The sequence below is a fragment of the Gracilinanus agilis genome, chromosome 5 (assembly GCF_016433145.1).
Source record: "Gracilinanus agilis isolate LMUSP501 chromosome 5, AgileGrace, whole genome shotgun sequence".
Lineage (NCBI taxonomy): Eukaryota > Metazoa > Chordata > Mammalia > Didelphimorphia > Didelphidae > Gracilinanus > Gracilinanus agilis.
In genome coordinates, this window is record NC_058134.1 from 275,065,509 (window position 1) to 275,089,795 (window position 24,287).

Below are 24,287 nucleotides of genomic sequence, written 5' to 3' on the forward strand. Positions count from 1 at the left end.
CAAAAAATATGAGTTGAAGTGTGAGGTGTAATAAGACTGGAAAGGTAAGGGGGAAAAAAAGAATGCCAAGAGTTTTTTAATATTTACTCTTGGAGGTAATAGGGAGCACTGACATTTAGTGAGTCAGATAAGACCTATGCTTTAGGAAAATCACTTTAGTGGCTTAAAATAAAGCATGGTTTGAAGTGGAGAGAGACTTGAGTCAGGCTCCTCCAGCAGGCTATCACAATAGTGCAGGCATGAGGTGATGAGGGGCTCCACCAGACTGGTCAAAGGAAACCAGGCAGAGGACATTGCAAAGGTGAAATCGATAGCCCTTGGCAACATCTTGGAAATGGAGGTATGAGATAGTGAATCCAGGTTGACTCCTAGGTTGTGGACTGGAGAGATTGGGAGGATGGTATTTCCCTCTACAATAACAAGCAAAGCTGTGCGGAGGATTTAGGGGAAAGAGAACAAGTCGTATTTTGTTCATATGTTCTGGATGTCCCATTTGAGATGTCGGAAAGGCAGTTGGAGATGTGAGAAACTGAAGTTCAGATCCAGCCCTACTTACTAGTTGTATGACCCTGAACAAGCCATTTAACTTCTGTTGCCTTCGTTTCCTTATATAAACTATGGAGATAGTAATAGCACCTACCTCCTAGGGTTGTTGGAACCTCCTAGAGGCTCAAATGAAATAAAAATTGTAAAGTGCTTAGTGTAAGCTTAAAATTAATATATACTATCTCCAAGTATTATACTTAATAAGATTTATTAATAATAACTCAAAGTAAAGGAAAAGAAAAAGCTAGAGTAAAGAGGGAACTAAACCAGCTGCAGTCATGAGAGAAGAGAGAGAAAAGGTGGGATTACAGTCAATTTATAAACAAAACATGAGGATGCAATGTGGGGGAGAAAGGAAAGGAAGTCTGGGAGATGAAGCCCAAGGATTCAAGATTTCCAATTACACATTAGCACAGAGCTGGGCACACAGTAAGCACTGTCTGAATATTAACTATTTAACTATTATTAATCTTAGACATCCAGGTGTCCTGAATCCTACTTAGTCCCATGTTTTTTCCATTACATAGTACTGTCTTGTAATTAAATGAAGAATTCAGGAGTCCAAGTTCCAGTTTTGTCACAAAATGTGTGAACCTTGACAAATCACATTATTATTATAGAGTTGAGTCCCCCCATCAGTAAAATGCTGAAATTGAATAATATGATCTCTAAATTCCCAGGGAGTGCCAATGTTCTATGGTTCTATGCAAAAAATAGTCATTTACCTCTTCTCTGTCTTTTAATGTAATATGCTTTTTTTTAAAAAAAAAACTCTAAAATGGACAGTTTTATCATGTGGATTACCAAATGGACAAGTTTATTAGCTCATCGGCATGACCTAAATATGAGACCAGGCTCTGCCATGATCTAGGTGATCTCAGGCAATTCTCTTGGCTCTTCTGAACTTATCTGTCCACTTGTGAAATAGCCATCACTTCTTTATAGGGTGTGCATAAAATGTGAGCCACGGCATCTGGCTACATCTTGTAATACCTATTCACATCAGAGGTTTAGAGCTGGAAGGACCTTCAGGGGCCATTTAGCTCAACATTCTCATTTTACAGATGGGGAAACTGAGACCCTGTGAGATTTAACTGCTCTACAGTTACACAGATATTAAATACCACATCAAATCGTCAAATCCAGATCTTCTGATTCTAAATCCAACCCTTTTTTTCCTTAAAGCAGGGGTTCTTAACCTTTAAAAAAAAAAAAACCCTTACCAATACTATGTATTGGTTCCAAGGCAGAAGAACTATGAGGGCTAGACAATGGCGGTCAAATGACTTGCCCAGGGTCACATAGCTAGAAAGTATCTGAGGTAAGATTTGGACCAGGACCACCCATCTCTAGGCTGGTTCGCCATCCACTGAGTGACCTAACTCACCCTGGTTCTTAACCTTCTGTGTGTATGCTAACTTCTATGGATCTTTTCTCGGAATCCTGTTTTTAAATTCATAAAATAAAATAGAAGGGATTATAATGGAAACCATTTATTGAATCATAGTTATGAAAAATCATTTTTTTAAGTTCAGAGTCCAGTTGAGAACTCTCAACTGAAAAGGAATCCACTTAAAAGAGAGGCCAACATTTTGTAATAAATAATGGGAAGTGGGGAGGGAGAATTGTTCAGAGCTTTATCTTGAAAAAGAATACTTATTATTATGAAAACAAGTTGATTTTATTTTATACTTAAGAAAGTTTGCTTTAATAATTACAACTCTTCTCATTTTTGGAGCGAACAAAGAGTGAATTGTGTTGTTTGGGGGTTTTTTGCATTCTTTTTCTGGCAAAATTGTATGATATCTCAGATCTGAGATTCCCCCTTACATTTGACATTTGCTTTCAAGCATCATCACAAAGAGGGTCATTGCTACAAAAAATGTTCAAGGACTTCATCTGTTTTCCTAAGGGCCTTTCTTTATCCTTTGATATTCAAATCATTCTCTTTTGAAGCATTCACCAGTAATCAGGGAGAAACTGACCATCGGGATACAGACTAGTGTTAAATGAGGAAGGTTGTTTGAGGTGAGAGCTAATTTCATAAATAGTTCATGAGCTAATGAATATATTTGAGTTATGGAAAGTTTTGTTACACACACACACACACACACACACACACACACAATAAAAAAGATTCATTCTCAGTGTCAGACCTGAATTCAAGTCCTCTTCCCTTTGACTTAAAATTGGCTATGTGACCCTAGGTAAAGTGAAATCGTTGGTCCACATCTCAACAAAACGAGCAGGAACCCATGTTGCCCTTGAATTCCCTGCCCTACCACACCATCTTGAAGATCAAATGAGCTCCTGCTTTACAGAAAGTAAACTCTAATTGTTGAATAAATGCCAGCCTCCCTTATTGCTATTATTATTTCATCTTTCTCTATTTGGCAACACTTATTTCTAATTATCCTCTGAGAGAGGAGCTAAAAAGGAAATGGGCTGAAGAAAGCATTGTTTGCATCATCTTTGCTTCTTTGAAAGTAAACACAGAATTTTTTTCTCTTTGGGAGTTTTCCATTTTTAATGCCAAAGCATTTTCCATCAATCCACCATAGAATGAAGAAGGCATTTTGCTCTGGTCTCCGTGATGAGCTGGGATCCATTTAATTCCCTAAAATGCTGACATGTGCCTGCACAAATAAGATTTTGGTTTTGGCTTTGATCAAGACCGGTGATTTCCTTGATGGAGGAGAACCTCCACTATGGAAACCTTCCACCCATTGTCTGATTGACAGTTTTCTCTTACTGTCTTGGAGAGCCGTTTAAGGGAACTGAGAGGTTTAAGTCATTTTCCTGTAGTCACAATGCTAGGACATGTCAGCAGCAGAACTTGATCCAGGTTTTTCCCCGACTTCGTGATCCTGTGCTCTCTGGGACATTGTCTTTCATACATCTAGGGAATAAGAGAAGGAGGAATATATTCAGTCACTCACATGAAAAATAAAAATCTGGAAGGCAAGGTGATTGTAGATAGATCTGGGGCTTGATAGAAGATGAGTAATCTTCATTAGCACTGGAAAAGGTCTGACTAAACTCCTTCACAATCCCTGTGACCACTTTAAGGTAGGTAAGTGATTACATGTATAAATCTATGAGAAACTAATCTTTTTTATGCTCTAAGAGATGGAAGAGAAACTCTGGATATAGCCTGTCTTGGGAACTCCATTTCATCTGTTAATAACAGAATAACCTGGATGGCCAAGATATTTCTTTCTCATCACCACGTGCTATTAAATTATAATGATCCTTGTTTAAAGCATGTATTATTCAACTGTGCTTTAATATAACCAGACCCCTGTGAGTCTTGGTGGTCATTCTGGGGAGCCCCCAAACCACCACCACTCTGTCCCAGACATGAGGAGAAATAAAATCAGCTTCCTGCCCTGTACCCTTCACTTTCTTTCCTATTTAATTCATTCTTTTTTCCTCTGAGCTTAAGATTTTAACTACAATATGGACTGATTGGTGGGTATCAACAAGTCACTGTGCACAATTTTTAAAAATGGTTATTTCATCTTAATTTTATTTCATTCAAACATTCCTGTTAATAATAGCTAGCTTGTATACAGAGCTTTAAGATCTGGAAAGCTCTGAGTCTTCCAGCACTCCCCTGAAACACCCAGTTTACCAATGAGGAAACAAAGAGAGTTTAAATGATCTGCCCAGGATCATAGAGCCCACTGAGAATGGATTTGAATTCAGATTTTTCTGACCCGACTCTAACCACTACACCACCAACCTGTCTCGTTTTGCATTTTTAAAAAGGTGGAAAATGACAGTCCTTGCCTCACTGGAGTATATGATTTTAGATTAAATTAAATTAAAATTAATTTAGATTTCAGAGTAATTCATTCTTTGTATTTGTATACTCAGAACTTAGCACAGTGCCTGGAACACAGTAAATGCCTAATTGATGCTTATTAACTGATTTTAGTAAACATTTCCCCATCTGTATGGTTTAACAATGCCGTTATTTCCATTACTCCTTGAAAAGTCCGGCTGGCAACCTATCCTTGCTTGCTTTTTTTTTAATCCTTTATTTCTATCTTACTAACAACTTTTAAGACAGAAGGGCAAGGGTTAGGCAAACAGACTTGCCCAGTGGTCATACAGTTAGGAAGTATCTGAGGTCAACTATGAACCCAGGACGTCACATCTCAAGGTCTGGCTATCCACTTTTGATCCCATTAGACTCCTTGTGTCCAAAGCCTTGGCTTTGGAGTAGGGATTGGGAGAAAGGTGGGACTTCCTCTTATATGGGTACCAGTGGAGGACATCACCTGTCCTCCTGTTATCCTTTATTTTTAGTCTATGGCCAGCCTACCTCTTTTCCCAACAATAATAATAGTTAGCATATGCTTTAAGCTTTCTGTATATGTTGACTTCATTTGATCCCCAAAACAACCCTACACAGAGTAGGAGCTATTATTATTATCATCTCCATTTTATAGGTGAGGAAATTGAGGCAGAGAGGTTAAGTGATCACACTAGGACCACACCACTAAGGATCAAAACCACTATGCTTAGTTTTGAACTCAGGTCTGAGGCTCCAAGTCCAGCACTTCATCCACACCACTAGCTAGCTACCGTCTGTTTTGTTTGTTTTTTTTAATACAAATCTTTAATAAATTTTAAAGCCTTACATTCTGTCTTAGAATCACTATTGAGACACGTCTAACCCAGATCGAATTGCCTGCCAGCTCTGGAAAGGAGGAGGGAAGGGAGGGAGACAATTTGGATCATATAAATTGGGAAAACTTATGTGGAAATTTGGTATTAATGTAGTTTGTAAAGAATATTTTTATAAAAGAATTGATATTAAATATTGGTCCCAAGACAGAAGAACAGTAAGGACTAGGCAATAGGGGTTAAAATGATCACATGGCTAGGACGTGTCTGAGACCAGATTTGAACCCCAGACGTCTTGTTCCAAAGCCTGGCTCTCTCATCCCTGAGCCAATCTTTGACACCAGTCCTTCACTGACAGTGTGACCCTCCACAAAGTCTCTTCCAATGCCTTCTTGTGCCACAGAGGTTCTTGAAGGCTATACCAGTGGAATGTGAGCTCAGATGAGTTCTGCCATTTTGGAAGGGCTCCAGATATGGATTCCTCTGCTGACTTGTAGACCATGGGGTCTACTTCCCATGGATCAGGCTAAGAATAGAAAGCTTCATCACTCTTGACTGGACCCTGGGTGATGAATTCTTTGGCCATAACCACCCATGGACAAAGGGGAAAAGGGTCAGCTAGTACCTAGTAAGCCTTTTCTGTTGCCAGTCACTATGCTAAGTGCTGAGCGGACAAAGAAATGTCAAAATTTAGACCCTGCACTCAAGGAGCTCCTGGATTAATGGGACAACGTGCAAACAATTATGTGTATGCAGAGAGAGAGAGAGGGAAAGAGGCAGAGAGACACAGAGACAGAGAGAGAGGCAGAGAGAGAGAGAGAGAGAGAGAGAGACACACGGAGACAGAGAGAGAAAGACACAGAGAGAGAGACACACACACACAGAGGCAAAGAGAGAGACATACAAAGAGAGAGAGAGGCAGCGAGAGGGGGAGAGAGGAAGAGAGAGACACAGAGAGAGAGAGAGAGAGAAAGAGAGAAGTATATTGTAACCGGTAGATGGAGGATGTAGAAATACTTTTCCAAATTTTCTAGCACTTCTGTAGTGTGATCTCTTAAGGATATGTGTGTGTGCATGCATATATATATATATATATATATATACACATATACATATAAAGTTAAGTTACATATAACCTTATGCAAGAAACATAAATACATAGATTCACTCTTCACTCCCAACACACACACACACACACACACACACACACACACACACTCACTACATCCCTTCTTATAGAAAGGACAGATGGATGTCCAAGCTTGCTGCTCAGTTTTTATCCAACATTGGTGTGAACTCTCTGTGGCCATTATACCTCACAGTAAAAATAGAGATGCCCTTCAAAGACTTTGTAGGGCTCAAAAATTATTCCCATGGAAACCAAATGATGGTTTTGATCTCTACAAGAGGTCTGTCACAGTGAACTCTGTTACGATGATTTTAGCATACATCAGGACATTAACTTGTCATATGTCCTGAATGGAGCAGAATAATATATTTGAAATAAACTGTACAAGGATACTCCTGCAATTTTTTTTTTTTGCATAGAGCCTCTTTTTAAGCTCCTTTCTATATGTATTGCTCTGCTATTGGACCTTCTCTTATAATGTAGAAAAATAAACAGAATCAACCAATTTTGTAACTTTTTAATAAAGCATATGCAACATTTCATTTCCATAGCTTACCCAAACCCACTCCTGCCTCCCTTTTACTTTCTGTAATGAGTGGAGGAAAGGTTGTTATATTATCTTCCCCTCTGTGTCAGGATTGGTCATTACAATTAAACTGAGTTGATCTACCTTTTAGTGTTTTTGTTTATATTAGTATGTAAATGGTTTTCCTGGTTCTGCTTACTTTACCTTGAATCAGTTCATACTGGTGATGCTTATCTGAATTCCTCATACTCAGAGTTTTTATGGTATAATATTTCATTATGTTCATATGCCATGCCCTCCTTGAACTTATTTTAAATCTTTACAAATTATTCTCCTTTTATAAAAAACACTTTTTCCAACTGATCTTCACTATAGCTGTGGGCTCAAGCCCCATTCTTTTGGCCTGTGCATAGAAAACACCAGCTGGTTGTCTGCTGCCGTTTTCTCTGAAAGCACAGGTCCAGTTCCTATCCCTGTATTGACTGATTGCACAAGGACATGAGAAAGTAAGTTAGAAATTAATACAAGTTATTTCAGTTGCTTGTAGCCACCATTTAAAATTACTTTTATTGGGGCAGCTGGGTAGCTCAGTGGAGTGAGAGTCAGGCCTAGAGACAGGAGGTCCTAGGTTCAAATCCAGCCTCAGCCACTTCCCAGCTGTGTGACCCTGGGCAAGTCACTTGACCCCCATTGCCCACCCTTACCAATCTTCCACCTATGAGACAATACACCGAAGTACAAGGGTTTAAAAAAATTACTTTTATTAATTTAGACAAACATCACCCAGGAACCATGGGTCCAACATGGTCCAACTCTCCGCTCTCGACTGCTTCTCTGCCGTGCCGTCCCATTCAGCCCTTCCTTTCTCTCTCTGGGCTTTACTATCCCACTTCACTTCAGGGCAAGATCCCTCCAGTGACAGATCGAAAAAGAAAAGGGCAGACTAACCAGGGAGAATGTCCACTTCCCAGAGAGCACTGATATTTATTTCTGGGATTAGCTATAGGGACAGGACTTGTGTTTTCACTGATCTTAGGAGCTCCCAGGCAAGGAAATTCCCTCTACAATTAACAGCCTTAGAGCAGAAGTTTTCAGCCTTTATTTTGTGTCCTGGACCCTTTTGGCAGTCTGATGAAGCCTATGAACCCCTTCTAAATGCAAAAAATACAAAAGAAGCCAACTGTTGTGAAATATGGTTGAAAACAAGCTGATAGACTCCAGGTTAAGAACCTTTGGCTTAGAGAGTCGCCTGGTACATGAAGATTAAGTGATTTGCTCGGGATCACACATAATGGTAGACCCAAGACTTAAACCCAAATCTCCTTGGCTCCAAGGCTGATTTTCTGTTAACTACTCCATTCTAACTCTTTTTTTCCCTAAGGTTAGAATATAATAATCACATTTGAGGTACAAAGTCCAGAGCCAGTCGCTCCGGATTTCTTGCAAAAAATTGATTGCATTTAATTTGAAAAACTATACTTTTTTTCTATATGGATGTTAAAATCTAAATACGGAGGCAGAGTTTCACCACATAGTTGAGAGAAATAAAAAATTGTAAAGATGTTTTGAGTCCCCTTCTGATACCGCAGAGGAGCACTGATGGGGAAGCTCTGAAAAACTGGGCAGACCATTTTGTCACTGGTCTGAGGAGGAGCCCAGCCAGATATAAAGACCTTTCACTAGAGGAGCTGCCATTTTGTGGCAACGAGAGAACTTAAAAAGGTCTTCTTAAAATTGTTTGTGGCTTCAGGCAATGCTAGGAGATGAGCTAAAACTATATATAAAGGGAGGCGGTACAAATGGGTGGCTAAAACTATATATAAAGGGAGGAAGTACAACTGGGTGGCTCAGTGGATTAAGAGCCAGACCTAGAGATGGTAGGTCCTAGGTTCAAATCTGGCCTCAGACACTTCCCAGCTGTGTGACCCTGGACAAGTCACTTGACCCCCATTGCCTACCCATACCACTCTTCTGCCTTGGAGCCAATATACTGTATTGACTCCAAGACGGAAGGTAAAGGTTTAAAAAAAAAACTAATATACAATATTTATTCTAAAGTGGACGGTAAGAGTTTAACATATAGATTTATTATAGATATATTTTAATATATCTATTTTTAGACATTTTTATAGATATATTTTATATCAGATAGTTTATATATTAGATAGTTTAATATAGATGTTTTATATAGCTATTTTATATAGATATATTTAATATAGATATCTTAGATATATATTTAATTTATGTTTAATATAGTTGTAGGTATACATTTATTAGATATTAGTTTATATACTAGATATTTCATAGAGATATTTATATAGTAGATCTTAGATATTTTATATAGCTATTTTATAGAGATATATTTTAATATAGATATATTATAGATATATACTTAATATAGATATATATAGATATATATATATACCCACAGATAGATATAGATATAGATAAATGGGCTAAGATCTGCATCTGTGGAGGGAAAGCCCACACCATGAAATCACAGGAGGGATCTCAGGGGCATGGAAAGCTGGGAGATGGGAAGAAAGGTAGCATTTTCAAAACTGCAAGATTCTTTTGATTTTTGTCAAGTTACTTCCATGGAAACTTAAATTCTAGGCTTTATTTTACAGATGCAGCTGTATGGCTTTTAGAAATAATGGGCACTAAGAGAGAGTATTTTAAGGCCCATCAGGGTTTATTTAATCTGGAAAATCTAGCACTGGTGCTTTGGTTGCCTGAATGTTGCTGCTACAACGAAATACCCATCGACACGGCCTGAATTATGACATTGAGAAATTATTCTGTGTTGTATTAATGCAGATGGGGTAGTTGTAAGGAAAGCAAAGAACATGGCAAAGTATTTCAGATGGTCACTTTTTCCCTTCCGTCAGCTGAAACATCTGTATATTTTCCTGGCCGTTTTCTGTGATGATGTGTCTGTCGGTAACTTGGAAAAATCTATCTTTCGGCCACATTTTTCATCCCATTCCTTCTCAGGGACCCATTTCAGAAAAGTGCCTGCACCCTCATCAGTCACAGCCTTGGTAGGCTATACCTCCCTCCCTATCGAATTTTGACACCTGCTAATTAGAATCCAGCTTGCCTTCCCTGTGAATAGAGTGAAATCCTGCCTTATTGTCTGTCTGATATCATTCTTCTTTTTCCTTTTTCATATTTCTATACCTCTTCAGGAAGAGCCAGTGAATTCGGCCTCCTCTCTATGGAATTCACAAAGTTCACTGCTTCTTGAGAAAATGGATACAACCTCCCCAAGGCCTGGAATTGATATACACTGTCAAAAAGGGTTTTCTGAATGGTTTCTTTTTGTCACCTTTTAACAGATTTTCTCCTCCGTTCTTGGAATGTGCAGTTTAATGTTGCGTTTCGAATCACTTTTGGCGGTGAAAGTATGTAACGGAATTGGGGCATCCCATGAATACTCTTTCAACAATGTCACAAATGCCTTTTGTTTGCAGCCCTGCATTTTGCACAGATTGGTGATAACCATCTGGGGCTTAGCTCTGGATGTGTTCCTTGTCCTTTATGATTTAAGTTCAGAGCGTGACTTCCCCATAGGTGAGTTTCTCTCTATTTAGTTTCTATCTATCAGAATCCAAATTCTTCATTATCTCCTGGGAAATGAAGAGCAAATAATAAGTCAGTCTATCCATCCACATCTCCTGTGGCAGGCCTGTGAGATATGTTTTCACATTACTTAACAATTTTCACATAATTTAACAATTCATATTTATTTCATTTTAAAGTAGAAGACCTTAGGGCCCATGTCCTCCAGGCCCCCTTATTATATATATATATACACACACACACACACACACACACACACACACACACACACATACACATACACACACACACAAGGACTGGGAGGCTTAACGAACTTTCTTGCCCAAGGTCATATAGCTAGCTAATGTGGGCAGAAGACGGGCACAGGGAAGGGGCAGGACTTAAAGAGGGAATTTCTGATGTCTCATTTTCTATTTTTTTTGAAAAGGATAAAGGAAATAAAAAGAAAAGTGGACTGGAAATTGGATTTCAATAAGGAGCAAAAACGTTTGACCTCATAATGCCCATAAATGGCTTTTAGGTTCATTCTGGCTTTACTATTTGCTACTCTGCCCCTCGTCCCATAATCAATACATGGGTATTGATGATCAGGTTTGATGGTTGTCAGAAGGCTTTCCATCACATCTGGGGCAGATGGCATACCTCTCATTCAGGTTACCTCTCCCATCAGACACAATTTGACCCCCTATTGGTGGGATTTGTGAATCTTCATTAGCATTCCTTAGGGAATGGAAACCTGCTGCCTCCTCAAAGGGTCCAGCTGTACCATTAATGAAAAAGACCTGAAATCCATAATTATTAGACAATCTTTCATTATTAGTCTTTCAATGAGCCTTCCTTTCTCTGCTCACATTATTCTACCTTCTTCCTATCTGACACAGTTTTATATGCCTATTCTTCATTTCTTCTGTTCTTTGAAAGCTCATCTTACTCTACTTGCTATGGCAGTGAATAGAGATGCTTGTAGCCTATTTGCCTTTCTTATCAGGGAGTCCAAAATTTTGTAAATTTCTGGGTTTTGCCTTGTTCACCTGGTTCAGTGGTTCAATGGTAGAAACTTCTTCACCCTGGAAATTTACTCCACCCTTGGAATACTTTTGTTCTTTATCTCTGATTGGCTGGTTCCTCCCAGACCCTCCCTTTTAGGGAAGATGTTGAGGTCTTCATTCCTCTCTGGGCTCCTAATTTCCACAAGATTTTCTTTACCACATTCCCACACCAGGGCATCTCTCTTCCCTTTCCCCCATCCCACCCAATTTTCAATTTCCTTTTATGTGTTTTCTTCCTCCCAAAGAACATAAGCTCCTTGAGAACAGGCCTGGTTTTTGTTTTTGTTTTGCTTGTATTCTCAGCACCTCGCACAGTGCATACAGTAAGTGTTGAAGAAATGCTCTTGACTTGACCTTGAGTAAACTGTTTTATTTTTCGGTGTCTCAGTTTTCTCACTGTAAAATTGTGCTCGCTCCCTCTCTCTACTTTTCAAAATATTCTCAAACCAAAAAAGAAACTCAATAAAGTTCATTAAAGCTTTTTCAGATGATAATAATAAGAGCAACTGTCAAATGTTAGATAGTATATGTTATTTCAAATATAATTTGATGAGATAATAGAATTATATATTAATATCATACATATTTTTATATAGTGATTCAAGATTTTCAAAGTGCTTTACAAAATGTTTCCAATTTTCTGTGCACAACTCAATGAAGTAGGTGCTGTTATCATCATCTATATTTTAAACATGAAGAAACTGAGGCAGAGGTCTGCAGACACCTGGGGGAAATGGTTCTCCTTTTAGAGATCTTTAAGATTCGTGATATTAAGAGGGCATTTGCCTACTTTTTTTTTTACTCCTACCTTTTCAACTCCATATCTGTACGAGGCTGGTTTTTTTTCTTCATATGTTATAGTCAAAACAACAATGTATCACAACAGATTGCAGACAGAAGCAAAGACAAAAATGTAGCTCTCTTCTGTTACACCAGACATGAAAGAAATGTGCAGAAATATGTAAAACAAAGCCACTCGTCACTAAAATGTGTTTTGTTTTGGAAATTCACTAAAAATGTTCATTTACGTTAACATGTACTGGCTTTGTTTTTATTTTTTTAATGAATTAAATATTTTAAATGTATCTTTTAATATCTAAATTAAATATAAATATAAACATAATAAATAAATATTAAATATAAATAATTCCTAAATTAAATCTACAATTAAATATAATTATAATATGTAATAATATACAAATATAATATAATATCATACATATGTGTAGAATATAATGCAAATTACATATAGTACACATAAACAAAAACTCTTTGGGGGTCCTCACTAATTTTTTTTTTAATTTTTTTTTAAACCCTTACCTTCTGTCTTGGAGTCAATACTGTGTATTGACCCCAAGGCAGAAGAGTGATAAGGGTAGGCAATGGGGGTTAAGTGACTTTCCCAGGGTCACACAGCTGGGCCCTCACTAATTTTTAAGGGTGTAAAATGGTCCTGAGTCCAAAAAGTTTAAGACTCACTGATGTGGAGTCTCAGACAGCAGTCAATGCCCAAACACATACCTTTTTTGTTCTGCCAATTAGCTAGCACCCAGGAACACCCCTCTCACCCCCACATCCATCCCTGCCTTGCATTTTTTTTTAGGATAAAATGCCTATCCTATAATACGGATGCTAAAAAAGATCCCTTTAATGGCAGTTTGTGAAGTGAATTCTACTTGTCTATATGCGGTATTTGGGGATTAGGCTTTGGACCAAACCTGTAGTTTCGTTGGGGGCCACACACCCACAAAGGGCCATGGAATGATCGGTGAGGATGCCTAATACACCCATTACAGAGCTGATTTCAAACAAATCCTCATCCTTCCCTTTCCTTCATTATCCCCCCAATTGCACCTTCTCCCACTCCTATGCAGGCTCCTGACCTTCCCCCTTCTTGGCAGGTGTCAGCCCCTCGGGGTGCAGCTGTACAGGTGCTAGTGGGGGAAAGCCTTTGAAAGTCAGCAAGTTGGGGAGGTATCTTTCAAGCTATGGCAACCATCAAAACAAAACAAACTTAGAATCCTGCACAGAGATGTAATTTCTAAATACCTATTGGGGGGATATATTCAAAGTTTTTTACTCTAAACATCTGTGGACCACGGGTACAAGGAATTCACTTTGTAAAAGCTCCTTCTTGTCGCTGCACAGCCTTATCTTAGAGAGTTGTTTGGAGCACCAAGAGCTAAGTAACTTGTTTGGCCAGTGTGGGTCAGAGACCAGACGTGAGCCCAGCTAGTCCCATTTACTGTACCATGTGTATACATCTATGGGTGAATTTTATGCAACTACACTGGGAAAATAGCCCAAATGATCTCTTCGTGCTTTTTTGGATTTTTTTTCACTTAATAACATAGTAAATAGATTATGTTTTTACTACAAAAGGACTATATAAATGTGAACTATGGGGTAGAGGCTGACTTTCTGACTCTCCAAAAATGACTAAAGTCACTATGATTTAAGAGAAGGAGCAAGGGTGAATAAAGGCTTAGTTCTGAGCCAAGTTCCGAGTACGTGACAAAGACCAGATCGGCCAGTCTGGAGCCCCTGCTGATTCAGATGTTTCCATTGGCTTTTCTCAAGCCGGTCTAGATCCCAGGTCTGGGTTATTTTTGTTAAAAGTCATATGCTTGTAAATGATAGTTGGAACATTGTTTATATAAAATGTGCTAGAAAAATGTTTGCAAAAGTGGTGTGTGCGTGTGCGCATGCATGCAAAATCTTGGACCCAGGTTTTTGCTGGTGTTTTAGAGGGCTTGAAGATTGTCCATTGTTTCTTGCTGGAAGGCTGGGCAAGCTAAGTTATTTTTTTTTCCTTTTCTTGCCTGCCTGATTCAACCCTTGTCCCTCTTAAACTTAGTGTGTGATTTGAATCGGCTCCATTTGTCTGACTGTGAAATTTCCTTTTGCAACCATATCTTGTCATCCATGAGTGTTACTTATGCAAAAGCACCATCTTCTGCTCTTAGCATGAATCATTCTTGATTTATCACATAGATCTTTTTTTAAAAAACCTGTACCTTCTGTCTTAGTAGTGATTCTAATTCAAAAGAGCAGTAAGGGCTAGGCAAATTTGATTAAGTGACTTGTCCAAGTTCACACAGCTAAGAAGTGTCTGACACAACAGATTTGAAACCAGGTCTTCCCAACTCCAGGCGTGGCTCTCTATCCACTGTGCCACCTAACTGTTCTTCTCATGTAGGTCTCAATCCTGGCTATGCAGAAGTCATGTATAGATGTATAGTCATTTTAGAGAAGGGTGTGTGTGTGTGTGTGTGTGTGTGTGTGTGTGTGTGTGTGTGTGTGTAGAGAGAGAGAGAGACAGACAGACAGAGACAGAGACAAAGAGAAACAGAGACACAGAGATAGAGTGTATAAATAGGAATCTACAGAACTATTCCATAGTTGCGTTTACTTTATTTAATCAGAATTGATACTGGGGCCACTGAATCCTATGTGAAGCCTTTGCTATTCCCTCATAGCTGCAAATGCCTCTCCTTCAACCTTGTATTTATTTCTTTATATATATATAATATATAAAACACAGTTTTATATATTAATAAATGTACAAAAGGGAAGAAATGTTTCTCTCCCTATAGAGGATAGGGATGGTTTCAGCTTTTTTTAACCCTGTATCACTAGAGATGGGTGCATAGTAGGTATTTAATAAATGCTTGCCAGCTGTATGATCTGATTTGTTGTTGGAGTCAACAGATGGATATGATGCTTTATGCAGGATTTCCTTCCCGTAGCTCTTGTTCTTCAGGTGGATGGATAAAGCCAATTATTAAGTGCTTCCTGTGCACTAGGCATCATGCTAGTAGAAGGAACTGAAAACCAAGGGAAAAAGCCAGCTTCTTCTTTCAAGGAGCTAATGTTCTAACAGGGGAGGAAAAAACATAAAGGGAACTGTAAGAAGAGGGGGAAGGATTCCCCAGGAAGACAGGGTTTTCCTTGAAAAGGTAGATCTCTTTTTAGAATTAGTTGAAGTGGAAGTGAAGTGAGTATGTCTGGAACTCCAAATAAAGTGGTGGTTTTGCATAAAGATAAATCTTCCTGACTCTAAGCCCAGCACTCTATCCACTGTGGCACCCAACTACACCAGAGTCAGGATGACCTGAGTCTTCCTTCCTATGTACAAGGTCCCAAACTGAAGCACAGATAAAATGACACAGTACCTGCCCCCCCCCAGAGAACATATTCCACTGTTGGCATGGATGGTGGATGGGAGAAAGACTATAGTGTGCATACCAATAAGAGAAGAACAAGGTAGAGCATAATGAAGAGAATAAAAGATCTAGAGAAAGTATTCAAAATATTTGAGAAGAGGGGCAGGTAGGTGGTATAGTAGATAAGAGAGCCAGCTGTGGAGTTGGGAGAACCTGGATTCAAATGTGACCGCAAACACACACACACACACACACACACACACACACACACACACACACACACACAAAATAAAAAAAATAAATAAAATGGTAGTTCTGGCTGGGGATTCATCACTTAGGAGAAGAGAACTTGGGATGTAGAGGTATCTCCAATTGGCCAAGAGAGTACAAAGCATCATCCTCTAAGAGAGGAAGCCAGGGCAAGGAGTAAAAAAGTAAAAAAAAAACCAAAAAACCTTTTTTGTAGTTTTTTTTCCTTCTTGTTCATGTGTTATTTAGATTTAACTTCCCTGACCTCCCCTCTCCAAAACACCCATTTACTCTTTGTGAGGGTTAAGGGAAAGCTTCCCTCCAGCCCCTTTCTTGCACTCATATTCCCCAGTTCTTGACTGGACTGAGAAAGTAGTAGAGAAGGAAGGGTATGAGCCAAGTCTCAAAGGCAACAGGAAGAGAAGCAGACATTTTTCTCAGTGTCACTGACTTAAAATGTTGGAAATTTCCCAGGTGCCACTGCACAAATCATACATGAATGCATAATGGCAATGCCTAAGGGGCAGAATGAGGTGCCAGCATCAAAGTCAGAGTTCCTCGCTCCCCTGGGAGATGAGTATATTAAGCTGTAGAATGCCCTGTCTGGTAGGTAGCTTTGCACCAATATAAACTCGGTTACCTTAATGTTAAGGTTAATGAGTTCTACCCTGTGAAAAGATGGTCTTATAATTGGTTCAGTCACCCAATTAGTGTCCTCACTCCAAATTCCTTGCCCCTCTTCTTAGTCTAGGGAAATTGGAAAGGCATAAACTTATTTCCTAATGGCCTCCTTTTTCTGAGAATGAGGAATAAGGAAGGGGTAGCCATGCATAAGCATCACTGGGTCCAGACCATTTCATGCCTTTGGGAGGCAGGGAACATCTTTGCAATCCTTGACCTCCAGAAGATTTGTTCGACTGTCAATGATTCCCTAGTCTCTTTACTTTCGGAGCCAAAGTCAGATAATTTCTGCCCATAATATCAGGCATTGAACTTAGAGAATTGGGGCTCAGGAATGGGGTTGCCAGACTTAAATCAGGGATTTTGTCTCTTAGACCCCTTTGGCCAATTAGTCATTATAACATTTATTAAGCACTTAACTATGTGTCAGACTCCATGCTAAGCAGTATGATAAAGTCTATGGACCACTTCTCAGAATAATATTTAAGAATACAAAATAAAATACAAGGGATTATATTTTAGAAACCAACTACTTTAAATTGTATCAAATTAATTACACATTATAAATTATTATATTGTATGTTGTATTAGAAATCATTGTGTTATATATCATATATAAAACCAATTATATTAAATAATTTTTAAAAAGGAATAAAAATAAATTTAAAAATCAGATTTTGACCCCCCTCCCCCAGTTTAAAAAGGTTCAGTATCTCTTTAAAGCATCACCAAGTGGTTATTAGAAATTAATCTGCTCTGCTTCTCCTTCCATCCTTGTCCTTAGGAAAATATGGGGTACTCTAAGAGAATAGATTAAATGCCTTTGGGCACTGGCTGACCTTGCTTTGAGAAAGTAATATTGAAGTTGGAATAGCTGATAGAAATGAGTGATCCCTCCTTCGAACTAAATATGTGATTTTGAGGGCAACTAAGTGATAATATGAATAGGACACCAGGACTGGAATCAGGAAGGCCTGATTTCAAATCTGGCATCAGACACTGACTAGCTGTATAACCCCAGGCAAATCATTTTACCTGTTTGCCTCAGTTTATTTCTCTGTAAAATGGGATAATATTAGCATCTACCTCCCAGGGTTGTTATAAGGATAACAATGAAATGATACTTGTAAAGTGCTTAGTAGGTCCCATATATATGTGAGCTAGTATTTGCTATATTCTGTAAATTAAGAGGATCCTAGAACTAGAAGGAATCTTTGTTTATTCTTTTAAGTGAGACACTCTGGTTGAACATCCTTTATGACCTCTCCATCCATTCCCAGTTCTCTTGGCCAATTTAACCATTTTGATTGGCCTAGGACAGCTTTGTTCTAGGACAAAAAAGCTGTCAGTTCAGAACACCAAACTTGGTTAACCCAAAAGCAGGGCATTATTAATACCCAGAAAGCCAGGTTCTCCCACAACTGTTCCATGAATTCTTCCCATCTCTCACCAGTTAGGAACAAAATGCTTTGGCAATGTCATGATTTTAGCATTTGACATATTGTGTATTTTATTTTTAAATCTTATTTTATTTTCAGAGCAGCAAGGTGGTTCAGTGGTTAGAGTATCAGATCTGGAGACTGGAAATCCTGGGTTCTGATCTGACTGTAGACACTTCCTAGCTATGTGACACTGGGCAAGTCACTTAACCCCCTATTGCCTATCCTTGGAACTGATTCTCTGATTCATATATTAATCCTAAGACAGAAGTCAAAGGTTTTTTTTTTTATTATTGTTATTTTATTTTCACAAAGATTCACCTACTTTTCCTCCAAGTTTCTCCTCCTCCCTCAGTTGAGGAAGCAAGAAAAACAATCCCCCTGTTACAAATATGTATAATAAAGCAAAACAAATGCCTACATTGGCCATGTGCCCAAAAAACCCACATATCTACATGCATACATAGCTACACACACATTCCTTCATCTACACTCTGAGTCTATCACCTCTCTATTAGGAGCTACTCTTAAGAAAATCCATTACGAGTCCTCTGGAATTGTGGTTGGTCATTGTATTGGTCAGAGTCCCTAGATCTTTCCAAATTGTTAGTCTTTCCAGCCTTCTTGTTATTGTATAACTTGCTCTCTGCTCACTTCATTCTGCATCAGTTCATATGAACCTTCCCAGATTTCTCTGAAGCCATCCCTTTCATTTCCATCTCAAAGACCGTAATTGATTCATCCATTCCCCATTTTATGGGCACCCCTTCAACCTCTCATTGTCAGCCAACACAGACTGAACTGTGCTAATTATTTATGTCCATGTGGGTTCTTTTCCTCTTTCACTGATCTCTTTGGAGTACAGTTCTAGTAGCAGCTAGGTGGTATAGTGAATAGAATCCAGAAGACCTGAGTTCAACTGTAACCTCAAATACGTATTAGCTGTCACTTAATTTCTGTCTGCCTCAGTTTCCTTATCAATCCACTGAGCCACCTAGCTCCCCCCAGTATTTCTCTTATTCTTATGAATTGGGATCAGTTCTCTTCTTTGCTCCTCAGTTCTTAGCAGAGTATCTAGCACCTGGGTTTAAGTGCTTTACTTACCAATAGTGCTATTGGCCAACTTAAATGAGATCTCTATCAAAAAACTTTCCACAGAGATTTTTCCCCACTAACTCGCTTCTCTTCTAATTTTATCTACATTCATTATATGTATTTTTGGTCTGACTAAATTTCCTCTTTTCTCCTCCTGTCAGTCCTTTGGATTCCAACTTTCTGTCACTGGTCCTGTGACATTTTCCCATTATGTATCTGTTGAATCTGCAATTACTCAAATTCTATATTCTCACAAAACTTCAACTTTCTATCCCCTACTGCCTTATGCTCTATCGCCAAATATGTATTTTATCTTGTCTACTAGAATATCAGTTCCTTGAGGTCAGGGAATCCTGCCTTATGAATTTCTAGATCTCTCCCAGATCTAAGCACAAAAGAACCTTGCACACAATGGGAGCTCAATAAGTGTTTGTTGGTGAATGGATGAATGAACTAACACATGAGTTTTGACATACTGAAATTAAATTCATGTCCTGGAAACAGAATTGTTGTTGTTTTGGTTGTGTATTTATTTCACAATCTTGTCTGACTTTTCTTGACTCCATTTGGGGTGTTCTTGGCATAGATACTAGAGTGGTTTTCCATTTGCTTCTCCAGTTCATTGGACAATTGAGGAAACTGAGGCAAGCAGGGTAAAGTGACTTGCCCAGGGTCACGCAGCTAGGAAGTGTCTGAAGACAGATTTGAACTCAGGAAGATGTGGCTTCTTAATTTCAGACCTCGCACTCTTATCTACTACACCACTGTTTTATCCCTCTTGATTTGGGTGCATGGATGAATTTCCATTTCATAAATGGTCTGCAGGGCTGGATAGTTACTTAACATGGTGGATCATGCCAGGAGTGAGTATTTGAATTGAAATGAAAATGTTTTGCATTTATTCATTCAATTTTGCATTCATTCACTAAAATGATCGAAGAAAGTTATGATCAGATGCTGAGCTCCTGCCATTGCTGCTTCTACCTAAAGACAGACAGCTCCACTTTCATAATTAGAGCAAAGAACAGTCAGTAGGTTAAAGATGGAAAAATATAAGATGCCTAGAAAATCACAAGATGGAAAAGGCCATGCAATAGATAGAAGGGGGAAATGGGGAAAAGGGGGCGGGGGGTCTTCCTCGTATCTCGTCAAAGCCTTCCAAAGAAATAATTTAGCAAAAAACTGATTTTTACTATATTGGAAGCTCCATGAGGGTAGTACCCTCAAGTATGCTGCAATACAAATTCACCAAGGACAAGTTTATTAAGGAAATAATGCTAATCATCTCTGTAAAGAGAGAAGAGAGAAAAGCCAAAAGGTCACCCTGCCTCTCAAAATGTCTCTTCCTTAAGCCGTTTCCACTCACATTTCATAATATTCCCCCCAAAAGGCAAAATTTGACAATAATATAAAGCATAATTATAGAGTTCAGACAATTCATTTTGGTTTCCTCAAACAGAATAATAGTCACTTAATTTTTGGTGTACCCTTTGAAGAATCCTTGTCCTGAAACCCTTTATTCTCTCTTCTTAACCATGCCATCTAAGGATTCTCTTTTCAGTCTAGCCAGAGGTGACATCAGGGGATGCATTCTACTCTGCTATAATACTTGTTTGGAAAACAGCAGTTTATTCCAACTCAATTGATATATTAGGGAATAATTTGAGCAATAGATGAACTTCACACTTTTGTTGATGTTCAGTCATTTCGATCATGTCTGACTCTTCATGACAGTTTGGGATTTTCTTGGCAATCCTGGAGTGGGTTACCATTTCCTTCTCGAGAAATTTCACATTTGCTTATGCACAATTTCTTCCTTGAGAAATCTTAGGTGTACACAGAAAACTGTACCCTCAGCTAGACTGAGCCAAGAAAGAATATAGAAAACTCATGCTTACACTCATCCCTACTTCTCACACATCTTCCACCGATCGCCATCTACCATGTGTTATCCTGCAAGATTATGCTTTATTCCTTCAAATTTATTTGTTTTTCCATATATATTTTTTAAAGAGCACTCATTCAACATCCCAAACACATCTAATCTTCCTGATCTAAAAATGCAGGGGAGTTGGGCTCAGATGCTTCCTAGCTGTATGACCCCTGGGCAAGTCACTTACACCCCCGTTGCCTAGTCCTCACTTCTCTTCTGCCTTGGAACCCATAGACAGTATTGACTCTAAACATGGAAGTTTAGAATTTAAAAATAAACTGTGCTGTATCAAATGGTGCAATGTATTCAGGTTTATGTGTACAAAAGGAAAGTTTTAAATACAGAAGAGAAACGTAAATTTTAAAAGCCTTTGGAAAGAAACAAGAAAGTGGGCATAAAGGAATACACATTTTGGACTGTCAGCAACAAAAAACTGTAAAAATAAAAGAATCATTAATACTGGAAGTGTTGTTCCCCCAACCCCATAAGCTCTGAAGTTTTTATTGTATGATTTTGCATAGCACAATGATTTTTAGGAACGTATCTTTCCTTATAGCTGAACTGACTGTACTTTATTAAATGAATTAATCAAAGTCATTCTTCCTCTTAGCCTGCTTAGATTCAGGAAAGAGTCCTTCCTGGGCTGATCAGATCTCACAGTCTTTAGAAGCTGGTTAGTTTTTATAGGAATATTATAAAAAGATTTCAGTGTTAGATACCATTTGTTGATATTTCAGTAAATACTGATCTTATTCATTCAGAGAAGATCAGAGACTTTAAAGTGCTGCCCTAGGATTGTCATGTGCAACCTAAAAAAGGGGTTTGAGTGGGCTTTTGGTGTTCTTCCACTCTAGAGAGAAAATTTTATTCATCTCTTTAGCCCTCACCTTGCCTTTCAAATATGGTAGGAGCTCAGAAATTTTATTGAATGAATATTGTCTTGAGCCGAGCACAACTTTTCCAGAGTGCCAGATGTAGGGTCAGGCAGGTTGGGGCCATAAAGAGTCAGACACAACTAAAATGACTAAAGGATAATAAAAGATAACCATCAGTATATATGTATGTATATATATATATATATATATATATATATATATATATATATATATGATAAAGCTATAGGGTCTAAATCTGACCATCTTAGGAGATGTTTCATTTTGGGGACTATCCATCTAATCACCTGAGTTTTCCCAGGGGGTCTCTTTGCACTGGGGGTATTAAAATCCATTAGTCTGTCATCAGTCATCATTAATCAGTCATCAATTGTGCCATCGTGGTGCCAGACTTTTTACTAAGTGCTAGGGGTATGAAGACAAAAGGGAAGGTCCCTGGCTTTAAGAAGCTCACATTTTAATGAGAAAACAACATGTACATACAAAATAAATAAAAGATAGTTATGGAAGGGGATCAACTCCTGCCATGGGTTTCAAAGGCATCTTTGAATGTACAGTGTATTGGACACTGAACTGGGAGTCAAGAAGACCCCACTTCAAATATGGCCTTAGACACTCATGGTACAACCCTGGTCAAGTCTCTTAAGCTCTTGACTCACCTGTAAAAATGGGGATAATAATAGCACCACTTCTAAGGACCGAATGAGATAAAGTACTTAACATGGTGTCTGGCATATAGTAGGCACTTAATAAATACTAGTTTCCTTCCTTCAGGAAAGGATTTATGTTTAGAATGGTCTTTGAGCCAAGTCCTGAAGGTGACCAGGAGAGTGATGTGAAGGAAGAACATTCCACACTTGAGAAACTGCCTATGCAAAGGCAAAGAGAAGAGAAAATAGTGTCTTGTATGTGGAAAAGGCAATAGACCAATATGGCAGAATGACGAGTGATCTATGAATACTAGACAAGTAGCAAAGAACCAGGATATAAAAACTTTTTTTTGAACCTTACCTTCTCTCTTAAAATCAATATTAAGTATTGGTTCCAAGGCAGAAGAGCAGGAAGGGCTAGGCAGTGGGAATTAACTGATTTCCCCAGTAACACGGCTGGGAAGTGTCTGAAGCCAGATTTGAACCCTGGTCGTCCCATCTCCAGGCCAGACCCTCCCTGTCCATTGAACCACCTAGCTGCCTCCATAAAGAGCTTTAAAGACCAACAGAGAAGTTTATATTTGAGCCTTGTGGCATTCAGTAGGGAGCTATTCAGAGCTCTTTGGGGGGGTACGGGGAGGATGTGCAGTTCATACCTGCAATTAGGAAAATTACCTTGACAGCTATGTATATGATCATTTGAAATAGGGAGGAGCTAAAGGCAAGGAAGCCAAAATAGAAAGCAATGGAAATAACCTAGAGGAGAGCTTTTCCTCAGTTCTTCTCAATGACTATGGTCTATCCAGTCTGCTGAATATACCCATATCCTAATTCCTAGAGTCACTGAATTTTAGTCATCACCTAGGCCAACGTTGGAGCAAACTAGTGCCCCCCCCCAAAAAAGTGATTTACCTAAAGTCTTCACAACTGGTTTCTCACAGACTCAGGTCTAGAATCCAGGATATTCTGGTTTACAATCCATTAAAGATTTAAATATTTTACTAGAAAAAAATTTTTACTAGACTTGTAAGTTGAATATAATATGCTAGGAAAAAATAAAAAAATTAAAATCTAAAGGAGGGGGCAGCTAAGTGGTTTAGTGCCTTGAGAGCCAGGGCTAGTCAGGAAGACCTGGGTTCAAATGTGGCTTCAGACACTTTCTAACTCTGGGACCCTGAATGGCCTTGCTTTTGCTTGCCCAGCCTTACTGCTCTTCTGCCTTGGGATCAATACTTGTTATGGATTCTAAGACAGAAGACAAAAGAAAAAAAAGACTATGTTACAGATTAATTGCCAATTAGCAGTAGTGAAGGAAGTTTCTATAATGAGAATTCTCTGTACCCAAGAAATTGTAGATTCTGCTTCCAGTTCAGGAGAGCAGGCTCATCATTGTTGAATGAAATGAGACTCTTAGACCATGAAACATTTAACAGAAGTTTACTTACCAAAAAAATGGAAATGGTGTTCAGGACAGAAACAAGATTGAATTCAGCACAATTCTGGAATCCATCAAGCCTGAGGTTTGATTCCTCCTGTCCTGGGCTTATTTTTTTTTTTTGCCTTAGCTTTTTGGGAAGTTACCTCACTTTGTCTCTTGGACGAATTAAGTCTTGAGGATAATTCCATTGAATTTTTAGGGAAAAATTAGTCTGGCTACTATAGAATATGTGTTGCTCCTTCCAAGAAGGTCTGGACTAGAAATGGTGCCCAA

General features: G+C 38.6%; 1 protein-coding gene across 1 annotated transcript in view; it reads left to right on the forward strand.

The window, feature by feature from the left end:
* Nucleotides 1-247: 247 nt before the first annotated feature.
* The window catches only part of PPM1H (protein phosphatase, Mg2+/Mn2+ dependent 1H), a 119,248-nt gene continuing 95,208 nt past the window's right edge, over nt 248-24,287 (forward strand). The window contains exons 1-3 of the mRNA XM_044679213.1: nt 248-340; nt 10,178-10,412; nt 13,372-13,444. Of these exons, the coding sequence (XP_044535148.1) occupies nt 248-340; nt 10,178-10,412; nt 13,372-13,444 (401 nt within the window). The remainder of the gene's footprint in view (nt 341-10,177; nt 10,413-13,371; nt 13,445-24,287) is intronic.